General features: G+C 40.0%; 1 protein-coding gene across 6 annotated transcripts in view; it reads left to right on the forward strand.

Moving 5' to 3' along the window:
• diaph2 (diaphanous-related formin 2) overlaps positions 1–24,409 on the forward strand; it is a 388,183-nt gene that overhangs the window by 294,932 nt on the left and 68,842 nt on the right. For all 6 annotated transcript variants that reach the window (XM_051954583.1, XM_051954588.1, XM_051954587.1 and 3 more), the window contains 2 exons: positions 15,211–15,376; positions 23,281–23,416. In XM_051954583.1, coding sequence (XP_051810543.1) covers positions 15,211–15,376; positions 23,281–23,416 — 302 coding nt within the window. The remainder of the gene's footprint in view (positions 1–15,210; positions 15,377–23,280; positions 23,417–24,409) is intronic.

The following is a 24,409-nucleotide window of genomic DNA, read 5'->3' on the forward strand; positions in this document are numbered from 1 at the left end:
TTTTGTTTTTAACGGGAGCCAATTTTCAGAATGCTTCAGCACTGATTGCTTGAACGTTTCATTGTTGTGTCTGTGTAGGTTCTCATCATCTTTCGCCAATTTACAATCAGGTCCTTTCAAAACTCCCCAAAAGAACTACTCAGCAGACTCATGCTAATGACCACCATTAGCATACGAGGGCTCAGTGACATCTGTGCATTTCAACAACCCCCACCGATACTCACAACGACCATCGTTGAGTAGTCTGATGAGTTTTGGTATTTGGTCATTGGGATAATAGCCCTGGACACACCTCACAGGGGTTTAAAAGCTGAGGCAACACCAACCACCACCAGAACTGAAGAAGCCTCTTGGTTGAGAGGTGAAACGTCTTCAAGGAACTTTCTTAAAGTCCAGTGGATTTATTATTCCCCGCCTCCATGAAGTGGAAAAGGGGGATATAGGTTTGGCCTCCGTCCGTCCGTGCTTCCGTGCGTCCGTCCGTCCGTGCGTCCGAGATGAAGGGGACAGCTTTTCTCGGAAACTATTACAGCTAGGATTACGAAATTTAGTGTGTAGCTTCACACCATGGACACTTTGATCAAGTTCGAAAATGAGACCTGTGCGATAATATTTAGCAGAGTTATGGCCCTTGATCACTATTTTGGATATAGACTCATATGAAGGGGACAGCTTTTCTCGGAAACTGTTACAGCTAGGATTACGAAATTTAGTGTGTAGCTTCACACCATGGACACCTTGCTCAAGTTCGAAAATGAGACCTGTGCGATAATATTTAGCAGAGTTATGGCCCTTGATCACTATTTTGGATATAGACTCATATGAAGGGGACAGCTTTTCTCGGAAACTGTTACAGCTAGGATTACGAAATTTAGTGTGTAGCTTCACTCCATGGACACCTTGCTCAAGTTCGAAAATGAGACCTGTGCGATAATATTTAACAGAGTTATGCCCCTTGATCACTATTTTGGATATAGACTCATAGACATCACATGTGGCGGGGGATGTTGATGACCATGTCGTCTTGTTTAAACTACTTTGGATAAGTCTCATTGTTGTGTTCGCCATGTCTCTTTCTGCCAGTTAGGTGCAATTTACAGCATGTCACTCATGGAGCAATATGGTGCAGCTATAGGATACTGAACTTGTGATTACATATTCTTATAAAGCCTTAAGATTGGATTAAAAAGCCGAATGTTGTTGAGCAACATCCACCATCTTCTTAATGTCCACCAATAACTCCAACTGTGCTCGACAACACTGTTGAGCAAATAGTACCTCGTGTTTACTTCTCCCTCCACTCTGAGGTCACTTCATTATCCTGAAAGTGTTCTGAACAAAGAAATGTCCTGTAAGTGGTCTTATAATGGAATTCATTGGCTTAAAGAATCGAAATTTAGCCACTTTTTCACGGTGATGCACACACAAACATACACAAATGCACACACGCACACTCCCTCTCACACAAACACACACACACACTGAACCGGGGGCCAAACAGGCTGACCTGCTGAATGGGTTTGTGCTGTGGTAATGATAAGGCTATTGAATGGAGCTGTACTCTGTCACGCTATAGCTGCTGGGCTAGTGGTCTGACTGAAGGAATCTGATCAATATACAGTCTCCCTCTCCCTCTTTCTTTCCTCTGCAGTCCATCTTGTGTCACTCCTCCTGCCACAATTCTTTCTTTATCTACCAAAAAAAAAAAACGCTCAAAGAAAAAAGAAAAAGAAGACACGGGCAATTGTTCAACAGTTGCATTCAGAGATACAATTTAGGTAAAAGTTAAAAGTTGCCAATATCAAAAAATATGACTGTACTTAATGAAAAAAAGTTGATTATTATGTTTTGAATAAATAAGCAAACATTTAGGACTAGATTTTGATTTCTTTTGAGCATTTTCATTTTTGGTCGGTGATTTACACTGGCAGACCTTGCTAGATGTCAGATCCCTCCATGCCTGACTCACACATCCAATTGATTTGAATAAATCAGCTTTTTGTTTTGAATTGTAAAAATGATGAACTGCTTTTACTGCGGCTGACCCTTGCTCTCAGTCCAATATTAGAACAGAACACCCCTTGATTTTATTGTTCAGTTATTTACAGTATATCAATGGAATTTACATAATATCAAGGGATTCAGCAATCGTCCGTGTTTTGTTCATTGTTGCTAGAGAGAAGGTTGAAACAGTCCAGCATGAAAGCAGGAGATTCCATTGACATTTAAAACACTCGCCTGCGGTCTCGAAGCAGACTTCAAAGGCAGCCCAACATGATGTCCATTTGCAAACCGCACTGCCTGGCTTGATTACCGGTGTGTTCAGAAGGCATGCATTAAGTGGCCACCTAAGAGGTCCCATTTCCAACTTTATGCATCGTGATCGCATCAAGAAGATGTAATCTGGAAAAACAGCAAGTCAACCTGGGTTTGCTGAAAGCTGCTGGTAGTTTCCAGTGGCACAGAGAGGGAGCGCCACATCAGGATAATTCAAATACTCATTTGTCAATCACAGAGAGGTATATTGAAGTGACTGCAATAATGTGCTGCAAACCAAATTTAGAAACAGGCAGGAAAAAACAGATGCAAGCCTTATGTAAGACTTTATCAGACTTGTTTGTGCTTGATTACATTTTAATGACTAATGAATAAGCAAGTGCAGCTTCTGACAGTTGGTACAGACTCAGATAGATGACGACTTGATAACTAATGTCCAAAATCAGATGTTGAGCAGGAACAAAATTAATGTGTTCACATGGAGTAGAGATGTTAATAAATTCTTCAATTCAATTCAATTCAATTCAAAAAACTTTATTTGTCCCCAAGGGGCAATTCAAAGGCACGTAGAGCAGTCAGTGCAATGGAATAATAATAAAGGCAAAATACTATGTACAGAAATAAAAACTAAAAAATTAAAATGACAATACGGTAAACAATTTACTAGTGCAAATATACAAGTGTATGTCAGTAGTACAAGTAGAATAGTTGCAATGGCAATGAGGTAGGTACAGTAATAAGTCAGTACAGATGTAAAATGCAGAGTGCAAAATGCAAATGGAAAAGTTCACGAGGTCCGTGTTAAAGTCCGTGGGAGGTGGTGGCAGTGGGTGGGGGGTGTTGTGGTTATGAGTTGAGTAGTTGGACCGCCCTGGGTACAAAGGTGGCCCTTCTCCTCTGTGTCCTACATGCGGGGCAGCGAAGCCGTCGACCAGAAGGAAGCCACTCAAATTCTCTTCGTCTTAAAGCATTTATGTGACACAGTTCAGTATTATTATATTATACCAACTGTAGTAATGATCTGGTTAACATGGGCCAGCCAGTGAGCGTGCATGACCAGGGATTTTGCAGAAAAAGACAAATATGTTTTCCGTCTAAAACACATAACGTCTACTGTGTTTACGCTGAGCGTCCACACTGCTCCTACATTTTAGGGCCTCTAAATCAGAGATTGATGGCTATGACGCTGATCCCATTTTAGCTTAAAACATAGTAAAAACTTGTTTTTTGTTGTTTTTTTTTGGTTCCCCTTTTTTTTTTTTTTTTGTCTGAACAGGTAAAAACAGACTTGTTTAAACAATGACACAGACACCTACATTTGCTTTCTAACTGGATCTTTAATATCACCGCACATACATGCTAGCAAAAATCACCAGTCTTACTTTTCACTACTGCCATTCTTCCGTATTGCAAAGTATTTTGCTGAAGTATTTTCTGCAACAAAGCATGTCACTCTGTGCTTCATGTTCACACTGGCACCCACATGTCTAGTGTATATGAATTCTCGCGTGATATGTCTTTTATTCATGATAGTATGCACAGAGAATATTTTTGAAAGTGAGCTACAGAGCTTGCCTGGGCAGAGATCGTTTTCATTTAAAAACATAGCCTAAAATGTCATCGCATTAGTGTGAATGGAAGCTACACTTTAACACTGTGTTGTGTTGGTATATATATGAATACTGATGAGGCGAGTCAGGTCAGAAAGTGGACTAAATGTAAAGGACATTGAGTTTTAATGCTGGAAATGTTGATGAAGCAATATTACATGTTGTTTCTGTATTCAAAGTTATATAGTAAATATAGCTAAACAAGATTCAAAAATTAAATTGGAAGCATGCTCAATTGCAGCAGGAAATAAATGGTCTTCATTTTCTCTCCAAAACCAACCATTGTGCTAAGGGAAAGAAGGCTGTGGTTGGCCTCACTGGAGAGCAAATCAATAAATGTGTAAAACAGGGTATCATCGGAATCTTAAATCTTCCTCCTGGGTGGTTTTTTTTTTTAGCTTCAAAACTACATATGATGTGCCCTCATGTATTTTACATTACGTAAAAAACGGTCTGGTTGAGTTTTCTGTGGATGTTTAAATGTGTTGTGTTGTTTACCCATGTCTGTAAAATGACATGCGTATGGCCCGTGTTCTTGCACATGCTCCTCTTTTCAAGGGGCATCTCTTGAGTCATTGTAATGTTAGGTAGGGATTGATGTTTACCGATTAGATCAGGGGACGCGAGAGACTTGACCTTTTACAATTTGACAAGTATGAACGTTGTAAACACAGTGGATTTGCATTGTCATGTTTCCACTCTGTGGAAATTACACAGAGAGGCACAGGCCCCGGGCATCGATGTGGCATGAGATTGCTTTGGATGAGGATGAAAGGATGACAACAGCCATAAATGGTTATCAAAGATAAAATTGTGTGTGTGTGTGTGTGTGTGTGTGTGTGTGTGTCTGTGTGTGTGTTTCTCAGTATCTTAACGGAGCTGTGTTGTGCTCACATTCACTCACCAACACCATTATAGTGGACACGGAATTATTTTCCCCATTTTTTCCTGTGCTCTGACTGCTTTTTTAATAGCCTATCCATGATTCAACAGGTCATTCCCATGGACCTAATCCCCTCATTTCTAATTTATATCGTCTCTTTTCCTTTATCAGATGTAGTCATTACAGCCAGCAGTCTCCCCCTCATTGAGTTGTTATAGCACCAGCTGGGTACTGTAGTGAAGAGCTTTGAATGCTTAAACAGAAGCAACCTTCCTCTCTACACGTATAAATATTTCAGGGACAGACGGGCAGAATAAATTGACAGTAAAATTGACATTAAATCTGGCTTTTAATTTCCAGAGAAAGAGGAGCTATGAGCTGTAGGTGAAATGATAGAGGGGAGTGTAGAGAGTGTAAAGGTCATGACCCCGATGTCAAAGTGGTAATATAATTTACTGAGCCTCTGATGTGTGAAAAATACATTCCTCACTGTTATTAAATACATGCTTCTAGTACTGTGCAAATGTTTTAGGCACTTGAGATGTTTAGATCCAGGAAAGCGTTGGATCAGTCCCAAATTTATTCTACACTGTGACAATGACAGCAAGAATATAGCCCGAGTCAGAAAGAACTACCTGGAGTGACAAGAAAAACAAGAAGTACTGCAGCAGATGGGATTGCAAGCAAGCAAGTTTTTATTTTTTTTAAATTTATTTTTATATCTAGCACCGCCTTATTCAAAGAGCTTTACATGCAAAGTTAAAAAAAATTCATGCACATATAAGGTAAAATGCAAAATACACAGAGAGCTCTAACCTTACCATCACAAAAATGTCCTAAATCCAAGCACATTTTTACAGCATTTGAAACACTATTCTGCAGTAATGTTACATTCATCGTATTGAATAATTTCCTACTTGTTGGCACATTCCAATATCCGAGGGAGAGACAGACAGACAGAGAGAGGGAAAGAAGAGATACAGTTTAGTGTGCAGTGACAGAGATGGATCAACAGGATAGCATTTCTCTGTGGCGCGCTGTTAATTTTCATCTAAGGTGTTGTTTTGATTACTTTTGACAAAGTCCAGCAGTTTTCAGAGTATTGTTTCACGAAGGCAATCACTTTGGTTCAGATTTAATTATTCTCACAAAGAACCTGACTTGAATTCTTGCATTTTCATGCATAGCAAATTGCTTCCCATTTCAGAGTCATCCGAGGTGAGATTGTAGGCACCTAAAATATATTCTGTTCCTGTCTATTTGCATTTAAGTACTGAATACATTTTTTAGAGGTTCTATATTTTCAGTCATCAAGTGCAGGTTGACTGTTTTGTTCAAAGATTATGAATTAATGCAGCCGTAAGCTATTGGGATCACTTCCGCTATGTTAGATTTGCTTGCATAGTTGTGAAAAGTCTGATGTCCTTGGACGTTGGGCTTGGGTTTGGTATTAAATGACAAAGCAGTAAACCTGATTCCACTGTGGTGGTTCATAAGGATATTAACAGACGTTTTAATTAGTCTTTAGTGAAACAGTAAACATTCAAGGTCGTGATTATAGGTCTGCAGCCTTGCATGCAGTTCATGTGTTGGTAGACACCAATTAATATTTTGATCATTTCTTTTCATCGTTCTCAAAAGTTTTCTTGTGTGAAATGTTTGTTTGTTTTTTACAGAAAATTGTTTATCTATCTGTTTTGCACAAAAATTCGATCCTTGGCCAAGTCGACAGCCACAGCAGATGTATGTGATCAGTTCCGTTTGTTTGTCTGTCAGTCCGTCTGTCTTTCTGTTTGTCGACAAGATTATGTTAAAAACTCCCAGAATGAATTTCATGAAACGTGCTGGAGAGGTGGATCATGGGAAAAAGTGCTGTGGATCTGTACCGCGTTCACTGTAACTGCATGGAACAGAACTGGCCTTTACTCACATAATACATTTCATACTGAGGGTAAATCTACAGTAGTAAACTGACTGACAAAGCAGAGGGATATAGTGTCACCTTGTGTAACGTTTTCAGTGCAGATCATTGATATTAGATCTGGCAGTGCGAGTAATTTTGTGCTGCTCAACCTAGTAAGTCTACATGTACAAAATTAAATTATACTAGTGAGGTGTCTACATTTTAATCTGATTCAGGTCTTAACCTGTCATTGCCAATGGCCTGGGGCGAAAATTAATCACTATCACATTTTTTTTCCCAGCAGAAAATTAGCATGATTGGCTGCAATATTGATATTTAAAATGTGTGAACAGCTAATAAAAAACAGCCCATGTATATAGGTTCATTTGGCTTCAGTTTGAGTATGGCTTATTTCCCTGTTTTCCAAGTAATTCATGGTTACACACCTGTCTGAGCTGTGTGTGTTGTAGTAACAGTGAAAAAACAAACGATTTAACTGTGCACAGCTGTCTAGCTAGCAATTACTGTAGCCTACATGTGAGTAAACTGTATCTACTAATAAGCAGATGTTCAGCAAGTTGGGTGTTTCGGATACACTTTAAGTTAGATTTTGCCATACTGTGGAGATGCACAAAATTCTAAGTCCTATTTTGATGTAAAGAGTTGTACATTAGCAGGACTATAGCACAGCATGGAGGTGAAGTCAGTGCTCTTTTTATTTTATGTACAGGGTGTCCATAAAGTCTCTTTACAATTTGAAGAATTTATTACAAAGGTAGTTGATAAGATATCTTAACCCGATTTGTTTTGTTGTAATCAGTGTTTATAAAAGTTTGTAATCACATTGAAATTGTATTTTTCAGGTATCCTGTTGGTGAAAGAGGTACTGTTAAATGAAACCCTAAAAATGGCTACTCCTCAAGAGAATGTGTATCATGGTTTATTGAGACAAAATCAGATATGCAGACTCAGTAAAACTACAGAGCTAAGTATGGAAGAGATCCACCATCACATCCTTCAATCCGTGCATGGCACAAGAAATTGATGGAGACAGGGACAGTGTTGGACAAAGGGAGGAATGGGCGACCAAGAACATCTGAGGAAAACATCGAGTTTCATTCAACAGTACCTCTTTCACCAACAGGATACCTGAAACACACAATTTCAATGTGATTATAAACTTCAATAGACAGTGATTACAATTAAACAAATCTGGTTAAGATATCTTATCAACTGCCTTTGCAATAAATTCTTCAAATTGTAAAGAGACTATATGGATACCCTGTATAGGTACAGTGAAATTATTTTGGCCATAAAGTCAATTAATAATCATGATAAATAAATGTCATCTCAATACTGATAATGACTTTAATATGCATCATTTGGGGAATCACTGACTACAAAGAAGAATCACTACATCAGTGTCTCTAAGAGCCGTTCTGCCAGAGACAGCAGCTGTGACCTGAACATTTTCTGAACTAAAGTGGACTCAGTCAGTATTGTGGAATCAATATTGTATTTAAATGCTGTCCTTAAGCATTTCTGTGCCAGTGTTGAGTCATATTAACTTGCCTTTTGCTGCTGAATTGACACACTGTTTAATTTGCTTAGTTTTACTTTGGTTTTATAATTATTTTAGTATCTCTTACTACTACCAACTTTCACTAAAATATTCTTAGCCTTTAGAGTCTGGGCTCTTAATCTGATATCATTTCACAGATAAACCTAGTAATCCCTGTCCCCTAGTACACAGGTAAAAACTTGTCGGAGCGTATTTGAGTGTGCAAAATTGTGGTAATTTTGTTGAAGGTTTTATTCAAATAACACGAACAAATAACAAACTGAGCCAGTGTTTAAAATGGATACCTGAAATTCGCAAAGCTGTACGATCTCGCTACCCTCAAACCGTCACAACACCCATCGCTACACGCCACTGTGTTCTGTACCTTTACATATAGGCTACAGAATAGTGCCGCTTTTATATCTCACCAACTCCCGCTTTCCTGTCTGCCTCTTCTTAACAATTAGCTCCCTCCTCCTTCCGCTCACTCTCCTCCCTCCTCCCTCTTTCCACCTCAGCACCAGGTCACATCCCAAATTTCCGGAACTGGCTCCTTTGCTAATTCCCTGTGACAGAACCAGTGTTGGTGCCACAGCCCAACTCAGGATCCTGTCAGCTGCTTCCCCGCTCACCCTACGGACCTCCCTCTGCTTTTATCAACACACACCACAGAACAATCCTGTCCTCCTCTCCTAAGAACCCGACTTACAGCATGTGTGTTTTCCCTCTCTCCCTCTGCCCTGCCTCTGCACTCCATTCCTTCATCCCTCTCTCATCCCACTCTCACTCGCAACATGATGGGTTATGTCCAGTCAGTGGGCAGCCTTGGTGTAATTTGGCCCACAGGGGCTGTTGGCAGTAGGTGTGGGGATAAAGGGAGCAGGGATGGTGGGGTTTGGAGAAAAGCAGGCTTAGTGTGGGGCCTTGGATGGAGGGGCCAGCAAGCACATAGGAAAAGCATTAAATAAACATTAATGGAACTGGGTTACAGGAGATTTATTAAGGAAGCTTTTTGGGCCCCCACTGTAAGGTTTTATGCAGCACTTTAATAACTCTCACATGCACACAGGTAAACAAACCAGGTAATTTATTGCCATCCTCATAGGTGGCTATTGTGAAAACTGTTTCAACGTTATTTTGCCTCTGATTTTTTTTCTCCTCCTTTAGATTTTAGCGTGACATTGAATGCAGTCTTAGGATAAGTCTGACTTGGATGTGATTTTGATGTCACTCTGCGGTGTTAAAAATGAGTGCTTTTAATCTCAGCTTACTAATGTTGAATGTACCCTTTCTGGCATGTCGAACACATAGATAAAAAGTGACTGATTAAACACAGTAATGAGGACACTGTGGCAGGACGAAGACCTGAATCTTGATTTTTTACAGGACAGTTTTGGCAACAAGTGGAGATCTGAGAAAGAGAATTAGAAAAAAAAAAAAAATCCAGCAGAGCACTGCACTGACAGCACATTTCACATCGGACATTGTCTAAACCAGCACTGTCAATTACAATGTTGTCAGAAACTGGTGTTGTGTAACCCGGTGATTAGTGGCTTGCTGCTATTCTGCAAGCCTGTTTCAGACTGCAAATGTTGTTTTATCAGCTTCTCTTATTGTAACATGAATTTCAATGCTATGCAGAAATTCAAGAAGGCATAAAGCTATAAAATGCCCTCATTAGAAAATCGAAGTGTTCTAGACTGACCGATAGCGTACAGTAAGCACTCGGCAGATATCTTCAGTAGCATCTACATTTGCAACATTGAGCCCGCCAGCCCTACAGCGATTGTCTTGCTGCGCGTTGGTGAGGATTAGTGCACATGAAGTGCAGACGGCAGCCCTCCTCTGAGGAAAAGCTAAAGGAGAGCAGAGACTGACAAACAGGGTTGGGGCAACCAAAGGCTGCATGACGCTTTACCTTGAGACCAGTCACCTCTGCTCCCTGCACTGCTTCAAGCCCTGCTGACATGAAAATCAGACAAAGCTCAGACAGCATACTTCTAAAAGATTCCTCTGAGTAGGAGAGAAAGAAGAAACTTCTTGTTGGAGTGGGAGAATTTAAGGGAGAGAATATCAAGGGGAAGTGTAGAAAGAGAATTATAAAGGGAATGCATTTGATTGAGACAGAAGTAGATGGGAAGAAAGGAAAGGAGAAAGAAATAGAAATAGATTTGTCTTTGGAGAAAAAAAGACAATAAAAGCTGCAATGACTGTGAGATGCTAAGGGAAAGATAAGAGTAGCGGACAACCTGACAGAGAGACATTCAAAGAATGGCGGTGTGACTGTGTGCACATGTACAAGATATATGTGTGTGCGTGCTTGCGTGTCTGCGTGCATGTGTGTGTGAGTGAATGTATTTGCCTGTTCATTCCGTTTCTGTATTCGCGTTGGATGAAGGCTCCACCATACCGGTTGTGTTGCTGCAGGATAGTGTGCGTCAGGCTCCATCAATATGACATGTCTTTGATGTGGAAATACAAGGAGCAAAAACCCAGCCTGCCTCAGTCCAGTCCCCAGTGGGACACATCTACCACAGTGCATGTGCATACATGTGTATTTGAGAGAGAGAGAGAGAAAGGGGAGAGAAGTAGGGAAAGAGAAACACAGAGAGCCACAAGCCACAACAAGCACCAAAAGTAACCACTGCCTCAGTGTTTCAAAGTGCCATTCTGCAGCAGAGGCAGCAGTTGTGACCTGAACATTTCCTGAGCCAAGGTGGACTCAGTATTGTGGAATCTCTATTGTATTTAAATGCTGATAATCAGCATTTCTGTGCTATGGTTGAATATTATCATCAGCTGAACTGACCCGTTGTTTGCTGTGTTAAGGGTCCTTGTTTTTAATATTCAGAATTTTAGTTATTATTTTACCCTTTTGAGTCTGTTTTGCATCATAACCATTTAGGCATTGTTGTAAATGTATTTGGTTTAGCATTGAAAACGGCACTGCACTTTTTCTGGGTGCTGAGGTTCATTTTCACTAAAAATGGCACCACACCATATGGCATCGGTCATGGTAGACTGGACCCTAGAAAGGGATTTTTGTTTACAAGGTTCATTTTAAGCCTTCGCCAGAGAAATGCTACTCCAATGCAGCACAACTCTCTCAGTTGCTTGGATGTTGAAAAGATATCTTACTTTGGAAAAGTTTTACTTTTACATCTATCCGTCGGGCCCTCGAGTTTTTCACACACAAGCAGAATGAGGGGGAGGTGTACAAAAGAAGAGATAACAGCAGTCTGACAGAAGCAAGGGGGGTAAATCAGGTCCAGGCAGCCATGGAGATAGAGACAGGAGAGGAAAGACAGAAGGATGAGTCCAACCATTGGGCAGTGTGTGGGCTTGCTGCTAACCTGGACTGTGGCACCGCTGCTATGTTTTGGTAAACACAAGCTTGCAGAGCGGTAATCCAACCAGCCTACCCTGTCAGAGCTTTTATTCCCACTCAGCTACACAAAGGCTTTTCCACACACACACACACACACACACACACACACACACACACACACACACACACACACACACACACACACACACACACACACACACACACACACACACAGTAACATGTGAGCACGTGTGAGCGAGCAGATCCATCACTTGCATAGGGCCACATGTAAATGTTGTATTCATACCCACGCAGTAAATATCTGTGTGTTAATAGCTTGCTCAGGGGACACAGAACAATCCCTGGATCTGAACATGGATGTCTACCAAGATGATAGAACAAAAAAAAACAACAACAACGAAGAACAAACAAACAATAAATAATTGCATTGTGGAAAATCAGTGGCTTCCATATACTAATTGCAGATTGCTCACAAAGAACAATATCTTGACGACTGTTTGGCTCTGGCAATCACAGGCCACATGCTGTACTACCAGCCAGAGTATGTTGCCAAGGCGACTGTATAAGAGCAGTAATTGCCTTTAACTGTACCCATGATGCAAAGAATCAGAATCTGCTCTTTAGTGAGGGCAGAATGAAAAAGCGATCTACAACCCAGACCATGACTTTCTTTATCACTCAAGAGGGTCACTGCATTTATTATTAGTGAGTTAGAAAATGCTTCCGAAGGGCAGTAACATACACATTCAGTCTGGCAAAGAAAGAATGTCTGTGTTCTAACTTAAGCTCTCCAGTATTTTCACATCTAACCGCGCAAAGTTAATTAGCTACTCAGAATTAAAGAGTTCACACACCTATAGATGCAAACATGTGACTACGATTAGTCATCACTGTGCTGACTAATTTGTGTCTAATCCGAGTGTTACTCTGGGAGACGTTACAGGGAGCTTTGTGCAAGATAAGATAATATGATCTTTAAAATGTATACAATCAATACCATGAAATACTACATTTTGAAAACAGCCTAAAATTCACAAATGACAAGCTTTTTTGTGTTGATTATCATTAATACTTCCCTGTGAAAAAGTACAAAAAATATGAAGTTTAAATACTGGATACACTTTGATCGAAACCAAAAAAAGGGAAATTATGACTGAGTACATTTAATTTTGTTGTTGTTGGTTTTATTTTCGTCTTTTTATTTCACTATCAACCCTGTTCTGGCCATTGTTTTTCTCTGTTATGATTAAACTATATTCAATCAAGTAAAGTCTATAAACAGCATTCCTAAAGAAGTTGGTTCAACAGGACAGAAAACACTGCCGGTGTTTGTCAGTAGATCCGAGCTTAGTCAAAATTTACTCGTGAAGAGTAAAATTACCACCCAGCCTGACATCCATCACACTTCACAGACTGACTTCCAGGTTCAACGCAGAGCAACTGAACTTAACATAGTCAAACATAGCACATAGTAATCAAAAATTCTTGCACAGTGAGGGATTTTAAGCAGCTAAGCTCCATTTTACCTCCAAAATTGTTGAGTGAAACTGGAAAATCTGGGTCAAATCTATCTACAAAGTCTGTTTGCCAAATTACAAATTGATATTAAGCACTTTTTCCCATTGGACAACACGCTACATGTTACTAATCCCTAATTACCTGAGTAGGACACAACAACCAGCCCAGTGGGGAACAGGACAGGGATGAAATGACCTCAGTGACTCATAAAAGTAAATATTGTAAAGTGGCAGCAGCAAATACTTGACAAACATCTACATGCATTCTCTTGTTTTCCTCAGGCATTATTTAAGATGTCGATAAGATGGAACTCACATTTAACAGACTATTAGCATCAACATCACTGCAAAACCTGCAGCATCTAATGTCAGTAACTTTCTGCAAAATTTTAAGAAAGTAAATTTAAATTAAAACCTTAAATAACATTAAGAAACTGTATATATATTTATTCTTGCATTTTTCTCTTCTGTACTTTTGTCATGGACAGTTGGTTGGTATTGACGCTTCTTTCTTGAATAAGGAAAAAAATAAATAAAAAAATAAAGTTTGGTTGCCTGTTCTGAGTTGTATTGAATCTGTCAGACATAAACTGCTTTCCATCAAAAGTAAATTTCATCCACTCAGCTCTTCTGTTCTCTCAACTTAGGGTCTAATGTGGTGATTTTCTGGTCTGTGCAACCGACAACAGAGCAGTTCCTGTACTTAGTACTTAGTTTCAACATAATGCTCGACACCTGTAAGAAAAAAAAAAAGACACACTCCTGCAAAGCTACTTCTGTTTCTACTTCATGGGTCATATAGGTCTTGTTGAATCGCACACTTTCTAACCTAGACAGCCTGCAAAAAATACTGGCTAGGTTGTCTTCTTTCATGGTTTTTAGATTGGTAAGTATATCAGAGACTTAAATATATGTGTACAGGCACTGAACAGTAAGTTTTTCATATGTCGCTTTTAGTCCATGTGGTTCAATAGTGTTTACTTTAGCTGTCTCGGTGTAAAAGTTTGTTTGCAATGTCTTCTCCCCGAGACGATGGGGAAATCGTTTGCATCTGCTTCAAATTCCATTTTTCTAGTATCTGTCTCCATTGTTCTGTCTATCAGGTCACCAGTTGAGCTTCTGTACAGGCTGATGTGCAAAGATTTCTTTGCAAACTTTTGTCTTAGTTTTACCCTGTCTGACCACTCAGATCTGATGCCTTACTGGACTGATGATTAGAGATAGGCAGATATATGATAATACAATCAAAGTTTTATGTTGTTGTTTTTTTCTTTTTCTTCCACTCCATGTTTGTGTTTGTGCTACTGCAGTTATTACAGTTATAATAACTATAGCCTCTTAGGAGGGAAGATGACTGAAGGCACAGCAGGTGTTGAGTAACACTGCTGATGTATTAAAACTAAAGCCTCTGGAGTTTATACAGCAGGTCGTGTTATTTTTCTTTGCTTGTCTGTTTGCTAGCCTGCTTGTGTGTACACGTTGGCATGTATATATGTGTGCGTTGTGTTCCCCTCATTCCACCTCGGGTGTGTGAGTCTTGGAGTGTCCAAGTGGAGTCTCTATGAGGTCAATGGCTGCTGTGATAATGCTTAACTGATGCCGGCTGTCAATAGTCATTCACCAGGAGAAAAGTGCTCCGCCTGTTCAGTAAATTACACAGTGCGACGTGAGCTGTGAGGTTCAAAACAACCTGACCCCACTGTTGTTGTGAGAAACAATAGAACAATGACTGCAATCAGCTTTTCCAGCTACCATCTGTGTCATGCTGCTGACTACAAAACACCTTTCCATTACTCCAGGGCTGCAGCTATTAGCTCACCATGCCATTGACTGGAAAGTGAGATGGAGAGGTTATTGTAATGGCACATTAGATTGTCTCTGACCCTTCTTTATCCAGTGTTTTCTTTTGCTGACCTTGACATAGGTGGGCTTTTAGAATACTATAAAGCTTGTGAAAGGGATCATTTCTCACAATGGCTTGTTTTTTCCAGAGATCAACACATTTGTGAGATGTGAGGTTATATTGCTGATTATAGTTGCTTTTAAAAATGTTTTGTCTGTGTTTGAGATGTGTCTTTCTCCTTTTTTTTCCTTGACTCTGTCCTTCTCACGGCTTCTGCAAGCATTCTCGGGAGCAGTATGAAAAGCTGTCCACCATGCACAAGAACATGCAGAAGCTCTACGAAAACATAGGCAGTTACTTTGCCTTTGACCCTCATTCAGTCAGTGTCGAGGATTTCTTTGGAGACCTGTCCAACTTCCGCATCCTCTTCATGGTGAGTGTGAAGATTACGGTTTGTGTACGTGTATATTAACAGTCTCATGTTTGCTGTTCCTTCTAAGTAGACGTACACAGTGACTAACAGAAGCCACCACCCACACATGCACATGCTTATACACGCACTGGCTTGCACACATTGGGTGTCAATGGAACGAGAACAGAGTTCGTGTGTTACACATGCACACATTTTCATCAGACTTTGAGTAGGTCCTGACAGATGGTGACAACTTCTGCAGAAAATACAGCGTTATGCCTTCACAGAAGAAATTGGATGTTAAAAGGCTACGCAAATTATGTACGACTGCAATTCCATAAAATTGAGGGACAGATAAAAAGCAGTTTCAAAAGCAAATTTGCTGTAATTCACCTCAAAAACATCTCAGCCCTCTCTGTCTAGTAAATGTGTACATCTTTCAAACGTCACACTGTAAAAGCAGAACTCAGGCTTCCTCTTATAATTTTTCCCCCCTCCCCTGTTTTCAAATCAAGTTAACCCCAGAGACATCAGTGTGACATCGCTGGGCTTATATTCTGAGACCTGACGGATCTCCTTTGGAGCCACAGCAGACATTGTACAACTTTAATCTAGAAGTGAGCAACAAGGGTAGAAACATTTCCCTCCCAGTCATCCGATAATCCATCAAGATCTCTGCTTTTGAGCCAATCACTTCGTTTCCCTTTCCTCACCTAAAAAAGCCAGAAAGTTTTTAGCCAGACAGAGTGCACCACATTTTTCTGGCCGCTTAGTTATTGTAGTCTTTTTTTTTTCCTCGTGGTTGCCCCCTGACATGCCTCAGTTTTTCTTTTAAGTTCTTACACACTCTCAGCAAGAATGTAACTGAGCTTACCTGCTGTGCGATTTCCTCCCATATGTCAGCTTTTAGTAGGTCACTATGTCTGCCAATTTTTTTTTCCCTTTATCAGAAGCATAACCTCTTTTTGTCACAGAGAATTTTGTTTTAGACACCCTTCGATGCCATGTTAGTGTGGATGTTTATGAATACAGGTTGTTGTTTTGTCTCCTATGGTGTGCAGAAGCATCTTGTGTGCAGAGGAATATAAAAACTGCCTTCTGTTATACTATATTTCATTTAACCGCCATTGTTGTAAATCTGAATGTTTTATTATATGCAAATGAAGTCACATCATTTCACAAATGACACCTTATTTTTAGTGCTCGTAACGTGAATGCAGAGGTGCAGAAATGTATACATTATGATAGTGGTTATATAGATACAGCTAAAGAAGCTTCTTCACGTACATGCTATGTACTTTTCTCTCTCCAACTGCAAAACAGCATTTAACATTTAACTGAGTCGCAGATGCTTATGCCTGAATGACATTATGTGCCTTTTTTGTGGAGATCCTTGACAAATTTTTCTTCCTACTAGTACTTATTAAGAAACTTCTAGTACTGAAGTGGGAGCTGGAAGAAAAAGAAGACAAAGTTATGAAACAGATTAGAATATATTATTCAAGAGAAGGTGTGTTAAGAAATAGAGAGTGTATTAGGGTCTTACTGATAAAAGTGGCTCGGGCAAGCTTCTTAACCTGTTAAACACAGTTTCATTAACTGAAAGCTGCTTATGTGTGTCCACATGCATGTGCTGTCACGGCGGAGCGCTGTTGATCTTGCTGGTGTTTTTAAGGGGTAAAAATCACAGGAAAACTTTGGTTAGGATTTTAGAATTGTCACGTTGTATCTCACTTTACACTTAAGAGGATAAAATTGTTGTAAAAAAAAAATTGAAACCTTTTTTTAAAAATTACAATTATGAAGCACTTTAGAGAAAACATGTATTCTTAAAATGTATTCCATGCATAATCCAAACACCATAACGCAATTAACTGTGTTGATTATGTTGAATTTTCTGCCTACGTTCATACAACACTGGTGGAAGAGCATACATAAGATAGAAAGGTTGACTACTGAAGTAAATATGAAATTGGAGTTTAATTAGGATTAAAGAAAAATTAAAAAATCCCTCTCCTTCTTGCGGCAGCGAATAAAGAGCAGAGAAGATTAGTTGTTATAGAGGTAATATTTATGGTAAGGTAAACATCACATCTCCTCTGAGCAAAGGAGGAGTTCCCATTTTGCTGAGTAGTCTGTTAAACATTTATTCAAGTGTCTTTGCTTTTCCAGCTCATACAGTCTATCCATCCCTTTTGGCACCGCCCCAAAAGCTCCCGGTGTCAGGATGATGACACGATGTCCAGACGGCACACTCTCAGTCTTCACAATCCATTAACGTGAATGGCAAGGTCCCCTTGTCTGAATCCTTCGCCTCTCTCTACTCTGATCCCCATCTGAAACCCAACTTTTCATTCCCGCTGATCAAAGTGCTCGAGTACACAACACAACGCTCCCTCAAGGATTCCAGCATTGCATATCTCTAAAAGAGGCATCCACCCTAGAAAATAAATTATTCTCTCAAGCAAATAGCTGCATATGAATATTTTATTACTGATTTAAACTTTCCTGCTACGGTTAAGGGGAGGGTAGTGAGTGGGATATAGTGTTGTGAAACTGGGGGGAGGAGGTGGTTTTAAGTTAATATATTCATATAAAAACAATCCTTTAATCACCATATTCTTCAGATATTATTTATAGTTTTTGGCTCTTCAGCTTTGCTGACAGAAAGGCTAATCCCATCTGCTTGCAGAGCACAAGGAATCAATGGTTGATTCTACTTGAATGTTGTTTTTATTTTCTTACCCTGTGAAAAAAAAACTGGGCTAGCTCCTTTGCAGCATAACGAAAGCCTCCTCCTTAGCTTTTTCTTGTCAGTAAAGGAATTTGTGGGGAGATGTCTGCTAGTTATTTATCTTTGAAAAGTCGACCTACATCAACCATTGCTGATTTGTTGCAAATGGCAAATCAAATGAACACTGACTTCTTGTCAGTTAATAATTTAATGGAATTTAACTTCTTCATGTGCCTGGTGAGCCTCAGACTTTTATATCAATATTGAGACACTGAGTTGTTTGACTCAGACAAAACCTCTTTGCTAACTTCTGTCTACGTTGCGTTGCTCTGTGTAATGCATTCACAGCACAAAGCATCTGCAGTATTAAAGAATTCCATTGCAATACAGTCACCCTAAATTGCTTTTACTAAAAAGCTAGGGCTTAATGCCCCCGACCGACATAAGGCATTTGAGTAAATGCATTGACAGACAGTCCTCACAGAACTGAATGTAACTGATAAGAGAATCCATTAGCTCTATTTTCCTTCTGTTTCATTCTCTTTCTCTGCCTCACTCTTGTCCCATTCTCTCTCTCTTTTTTTTTCTTCTGTGGCCAATGAAATATTATTTGATTTCAGTACATGGAGTCAGTATTCGAGGAGTCCAACAATTTGTTAATTTAATGCTGCTGCCATATTCTGAAATAGAGTATGAGTGAAATGCAATCGCAGGGTCTGTATGTGTAATCCTGACCAGGAGCATGGGGATGAGGATTTTTTTCATTAATGAGTTATCAAAGCACAGCAGATGGGCCGGGGTGAGCTAACAGTCCTCCTTGTCAATTGAGTGAGTTTCTAATAAGACCAAAAGACACTGACCGGGTTTGCGAAGTAGCAAGATAGAGCATCTAAGAGATTAAGATGATTGTTGGTGTGTGTGTCTGTGTGTGTGGGGGGGGTGGATCTGTCCACTTCTGAGCCCATTTGATATTTATAAAGCTTGCTAATTCCTTCACAATATGAGAAATTATCATGGTCATGCTGATGATGCTGAAAATGATGCACCAGCAGAGCCGCTCTCCCCACCTTCTTGCTGAATCACAGTCACATTTCCTCAGTATCTTTACTTACACTAGTGTGGCACACTCATTAAATTCACTGCACCAGATTTTGGAGGTCACCTATCAATATGGGAATACATGTGTACCACAGAGCAGAAGTCTCACAATCTGTAACCTATAACTTCTTGAAGCCATTTCCCCCCAAATCCTGGCACACTGTGTAACAGATGGCTAATAAACACATTTGCTGCTTAAAGCCCGGGCGTTGTAGTGTTTGTAAAATTCAAATGAGATATTGCAGTGACACTCTCTGTGTGAGATCACTGGTGCAACTGAGCAGTTGGAAATACTTATTGCTCCCTCATTGGACTGGCAAACTTGTATGCATGGGAAGGGAACCATGCTGTGGGAGATGTATTGTGTTGTGCAGGGTCAAGGAAGAACAGCAAACACATTTCATGAATTATTGAAAGAACAGACCTGGGAAGGAAAATTTCTGCCTGGCCCTTGTTGGTCGATTGGACCTATGGGTTACACAGCGTTCCATTTTCTAGCAAGGTATAGATAGAAGCGTATTTATAATCTCCATCCCAGACACACCAGAGGCCATGAGTGTGACACGCACTCACTTCATCGTAGAGCCTCCAGAGCTTGAAAGCAAGAATATGCCGCTTAAGTTGTGCTGTCGACGACCCCTACATGCCATTAAGGTGCTGTAAAAAGAAAAAAAACACATTTTCTTTTCTCACTGAGAATTTCAAGATTCTAACTCTGAATTTCTATATTTCTATACAACCTGATCAATGTGTGCTCATCACCTGCAGCACACTTTCTTACTGGGGGGTTCAGGACACAGAGCAAGTCGCAGACATGACCCCCAGACTTTTAGGTTTCAGTGTTTTTTTTGTTTGTTTGTTTTTAAAGCTGTAGTAGGCAGAAAATCTGGGAAATGGGATGAAAACACCAGAATATGAAAACATACAGCCCTTCTCTCTCTCCTTCTTTTTCTAAGCCCCTGTCACCACATGAGCACATACCTCGAGCTGAAAGTCAACATTCATTTGTGGCTTCACCTGAGATTTAAACTCTGGCCTCCTGAGTGGAAGTATTCCATCTAACCCATTTCCCACCACACCATGCTCTCACTATGGACTTTTAAACTACTTATAATGTCACATCTATTTAGTGAAAAGCCATTTGATTGCCTAAAAACTCGCATCACAGGCTACACTTTGTAAAGCTTAAAAAGGGAGGCACAGAAGTCTAGTTTTCTCTAGGAAGACTTAAATTACAATATGAATGAATGAAATAAAAATTAACTCACTAACTACAATATGCTAAAAGATTATCAGGGAGTTTTTGGTCAGTGGTGCCCAAACATTAATAAATAAAAACACTGCCTATCTCAGCTTTAGGAAGAAATCTGGCCATGATGGACACTGGCTCACATAATGTATAATCACAGAGGAATCATAATTATAAGACTACCTTTACTGTCTAGTTTTAAGCCTTATTTATTGTGTTGAAGAGCAGTTTTTTATTCTGCAATTGATTGTATTATTATTAAAATCATTCCTTACTTAATTACAGTAATTGGTCATTATCTCGAGAAATAATGTGCCTCAATCTCTTTCAGTTTTTGTCCCACTATTTCTTATACTTTAGGGACATCTGCTTCAGTGAATGAGAAACATTAACAAAACCACTAACCATTATCATGTGACTGAAATGATGTACTTAGGACCATAAAGCAAATTACATTTGGTTGAAGTAATATACTGAAATTAGTAAAAGTGCACGCTTCACAATAAATTGTGTCAAATAAAAATGAAAATGCATTCAATTTATTTGATTTTGCCTGTGATATTTTAGTTGTCTTGTGCTTAATGATGTCATGCTTCAACACCACAGAATTTCTAAAAAAAAAAAAAAAACTTCTGCTACTTCTGCTTTAACAATGTCCCTCTCAGTGGAATTGAATGTGTATTATGCATTGTTTACCTAAGTTAGAGGATCAAATGTATTGTTATCGTTTTGAATAAATAATTAAGATTTTGTGCCACTGTAATAGTAGCAATGAGCCTCACCAAGGGGCAGATTATTGAATGTGAAGGCCAAAAACAACATGTTCCCGTAATCACCTAAAATCAAATCTTTTTTTCTGTACTTTTGAGAAGACGAGTCACAAAAGAGATCCATGGGTTCCTTATAAACAAACATTTCATCATTGTTGGAATTCATTCATAATATCTGAGTGAATCATATATTATGATCTCTTGTCTTACGTTTCACTGAGGTGTAAATCTAGTTCTGTGTACTAAAAGTGAATTTGAAAACATGAGGATGGAATTCACTTATATGCCCTCCTACAATATAAAGAGTTGCCAAGAAAATGAGATTTGATACAATCAGTCGTTGCCAGTGGCAAAACGGGGGCCGTCAAAGAGAATGGTAAAGGGAGAAATAAGAGAACAGTAAACACATATTTGGTGCTATGGTAATTAGTGGTGCTGTTTGATTAGAGCAACATAATTATGTTGCATAATCATGTTTACAGTCAGAATTAGTTGTTTGTTTAAAATAAGTTTTGCCAACAGGATTTTATTTGTAATCTGCATAATTTATCTTCCAACTTATGCTGTAGATGTCGAGCATTGCAGTGATATTACTTTCGAACTCAGCTGAATCCTGTCAGTGGATGAGGACAGGAAAAAGCTGCCCATCATCAGATTAACCGCGTGGTTGCTGAATATTCAGCACCACTCGCGTCCACTCTAATTTAGACAAGCAGCAAAATGCGTGCAATCAATAGCCCGTATAGAGTGTTGCTGTATCATTTACACAGCCCTGAAGTGGCGATAAAATATAGGTTGATTTGTGACTTTTCTTCACTGATTTGTCACGGCCACAGAGACAAAACATACTTATTGCGTTTCCACAATGCTTGTAATACAAAAATTCACCCACTCGTCTCTGGTATGTTGTTATTTTGCTTCTCTCATTTTTTGCTTGATTTCTCCATTATCACCCCACCTCCTCCCGTCCTCCTCCCTCTCCCTCTCTCTCTCTCTCTGTCTCCCTCCCTGTCTCTCATTGCCCTTGTCATCTAACAAGGAGACAGTGACAATGAGGGCTCGTGTCCTTGGACATGGAGAAAAGCTCTGCTATTGACTGGCATGATGAGCTGCTCTTTCCTTGTTCCTTCCCCACAATCCCCGTAATCCCTCTGTCTTAGCTGCCAACACGACACACACATCAGGACCACAGGGGCATTAGATGGGGGGCCTACTGTCGCCACTTATTATATCAGTGCAAAGACGGGGCCATGCCTTCACTTACTGACGCACACACATGTGCATACATAAGGGGGAACACCCCAGATGGGCAAAAGCACACACATGCCCGTGGACACCGGTTTAGGCAGACACACAGACCCATATGCATGTATGCGCACATACAGTGTGACCTCGCACACACAAATGTTCACACCTACGACAGGCTCTGTCCAGGGCTGTGCTGCGGGCCTTGGATGGGAGAACATTTTGTTGTCTCCAAAGGTCACACGGTTGCATCTTATTCTCTGTTGGCACCAGAACAAACTGACAAATTTGTAAAGGCTGAATACATACTGTTGATTATCTCTCTTTCTCTGACTCCTTCCTGACATTTCAGCTGGTCACGAAGGAGGAGGAGGATGATATCTCTTTTCTCTCCTTAGAGACGGCCACGCTGCTGCAACACTTTCCTTTTCTCTCATAATGACTCCCCATGATTGCAAACGGAAACGTACTAGCGTGATACGTATGTGCGATGATCATCTGGCCTTTTTTTATCCGTGGATAAATGGCTATATTCATCTCTTATTGACAACAAATACACGCTTTGTGCTATTGGAAACATGTGAAGCCGTCCAGAAGCTTTGAAGACAAATGGGCTTGTATTAAAGAAACCCAATACCGAGGAATGATACATTGTTGATTCCAGCAGCTTATATCAAAGTATCAAACCCTTCTCTGAATAAGAATTTGCTGATGGCATCCTGCCTCCTCTGAATGCCATACAGTAGTAAAGACACTAAAGAGCGGTGGTGGCAGGATCCAGATTTTGATTTTTCTCTGCGTGTGTGTGTGTGTGTGTGTGCCTCATCAGGAAGCAGTGAAGGAGAACCACAAGAAGAGGGAGATGGAGGAGAAGATCAAGAGAGCCAAGCTGGCGAAGGAGAAAGCGGAGCGCGAGAAGCAGGAGCGCCAGCAGAAGAAGAAGCAGCTGATTGACATGAACAAAGGTATGCCACTTCTCCCCATGTCGCGACAGACACGGAGACGGGGAGGCAGGTGGGGAGTTCGGAAGACGAGAACAGGAGGATGGAAATACGGGGGTTTCATGGAATTTTGCTTCACACAGATTTGAACTCACAAGCAAGGGGATAATGTGTAGGAGTTGAGGGTGGGGAGTGTTATTTTGCAGCTGTGAAGGAATCTCATATTTACTTCCATAGCTGTTACAATGCTTCCAAACAACAGAGAGGGTTTGCTACTTTGTGGATAATTGTTTACGATCTGTCCATTTTCTCCTGCAGTATAAATGCTTCTGAAATATTTGTACATCTTGAGTATTAAATGGTATTTCTTTCATTCTCTGAGACTTTGAAAAGATGGCAAGGACACACAAGATGTAGGTCACGTATAAAGTTAGGGAGCCGAGGTTTGCTCTGCTTACAGAAGAGGATGAATTACTCTGTAGATGGCATTTCCAACATGATCGTGTTGTTGTTATAAGTTTTTCATCAGTCATGTGCGAGAAACATCAAAGAAAAAAACAGCAGTAACATTTCTCCAGTCGAGGCAGCATGTAATATTTATTGCTGTGAATCGCTAGAATTACTCCATTGTCCTACAGCAATGCCAGTAAACCATGTATTGATCAGTGTAAGTTCCAGTTGTTCACACATGAAAAATTAGAGTGACAGAGCTGGATGCCTGTGTCTAGTTATGCCAATGACATTGAGAAGGAATTTCAAGCCTGGAAGGGCTTTGCAAGCAGTCAGTGTGGTCTTTTGTCCATTTTTTTCTTGACAAACAGACTGGGATTTCCACAATTCACCAGCTTCTAAATGTCAGCGCCAGCCAAGGACCTCTCTGTAACTCAGCCACATTGGGAAATGTGACAAGACAGTCTTCAGCATGCCACAAACTCCCCAAGATAATTGATGCATGCTACAGTTTTTTTTTTTTTTCCTGAGCAGTGACCTCTCTGAAAGCTTCACTTTTAATAATCC

This window comes from Acanthochromis polyacanthus, chromosome 10 (assembly GCF_021347895.1).
Source record: "Acanthochromis polyacanthus isolate Apoly-LR-REF ecotype Palm Island chromosome 10, KAUST_Apoly_ChrSc, whole genome shotgun sequence".
Taxonomy (NCBI): domain Eukaryota; kingdom Metazoa; phylum Chordata; class Actinopteri; family Pomacentridae; genus Acanthochromis; species Acanthochromis polyacanthus.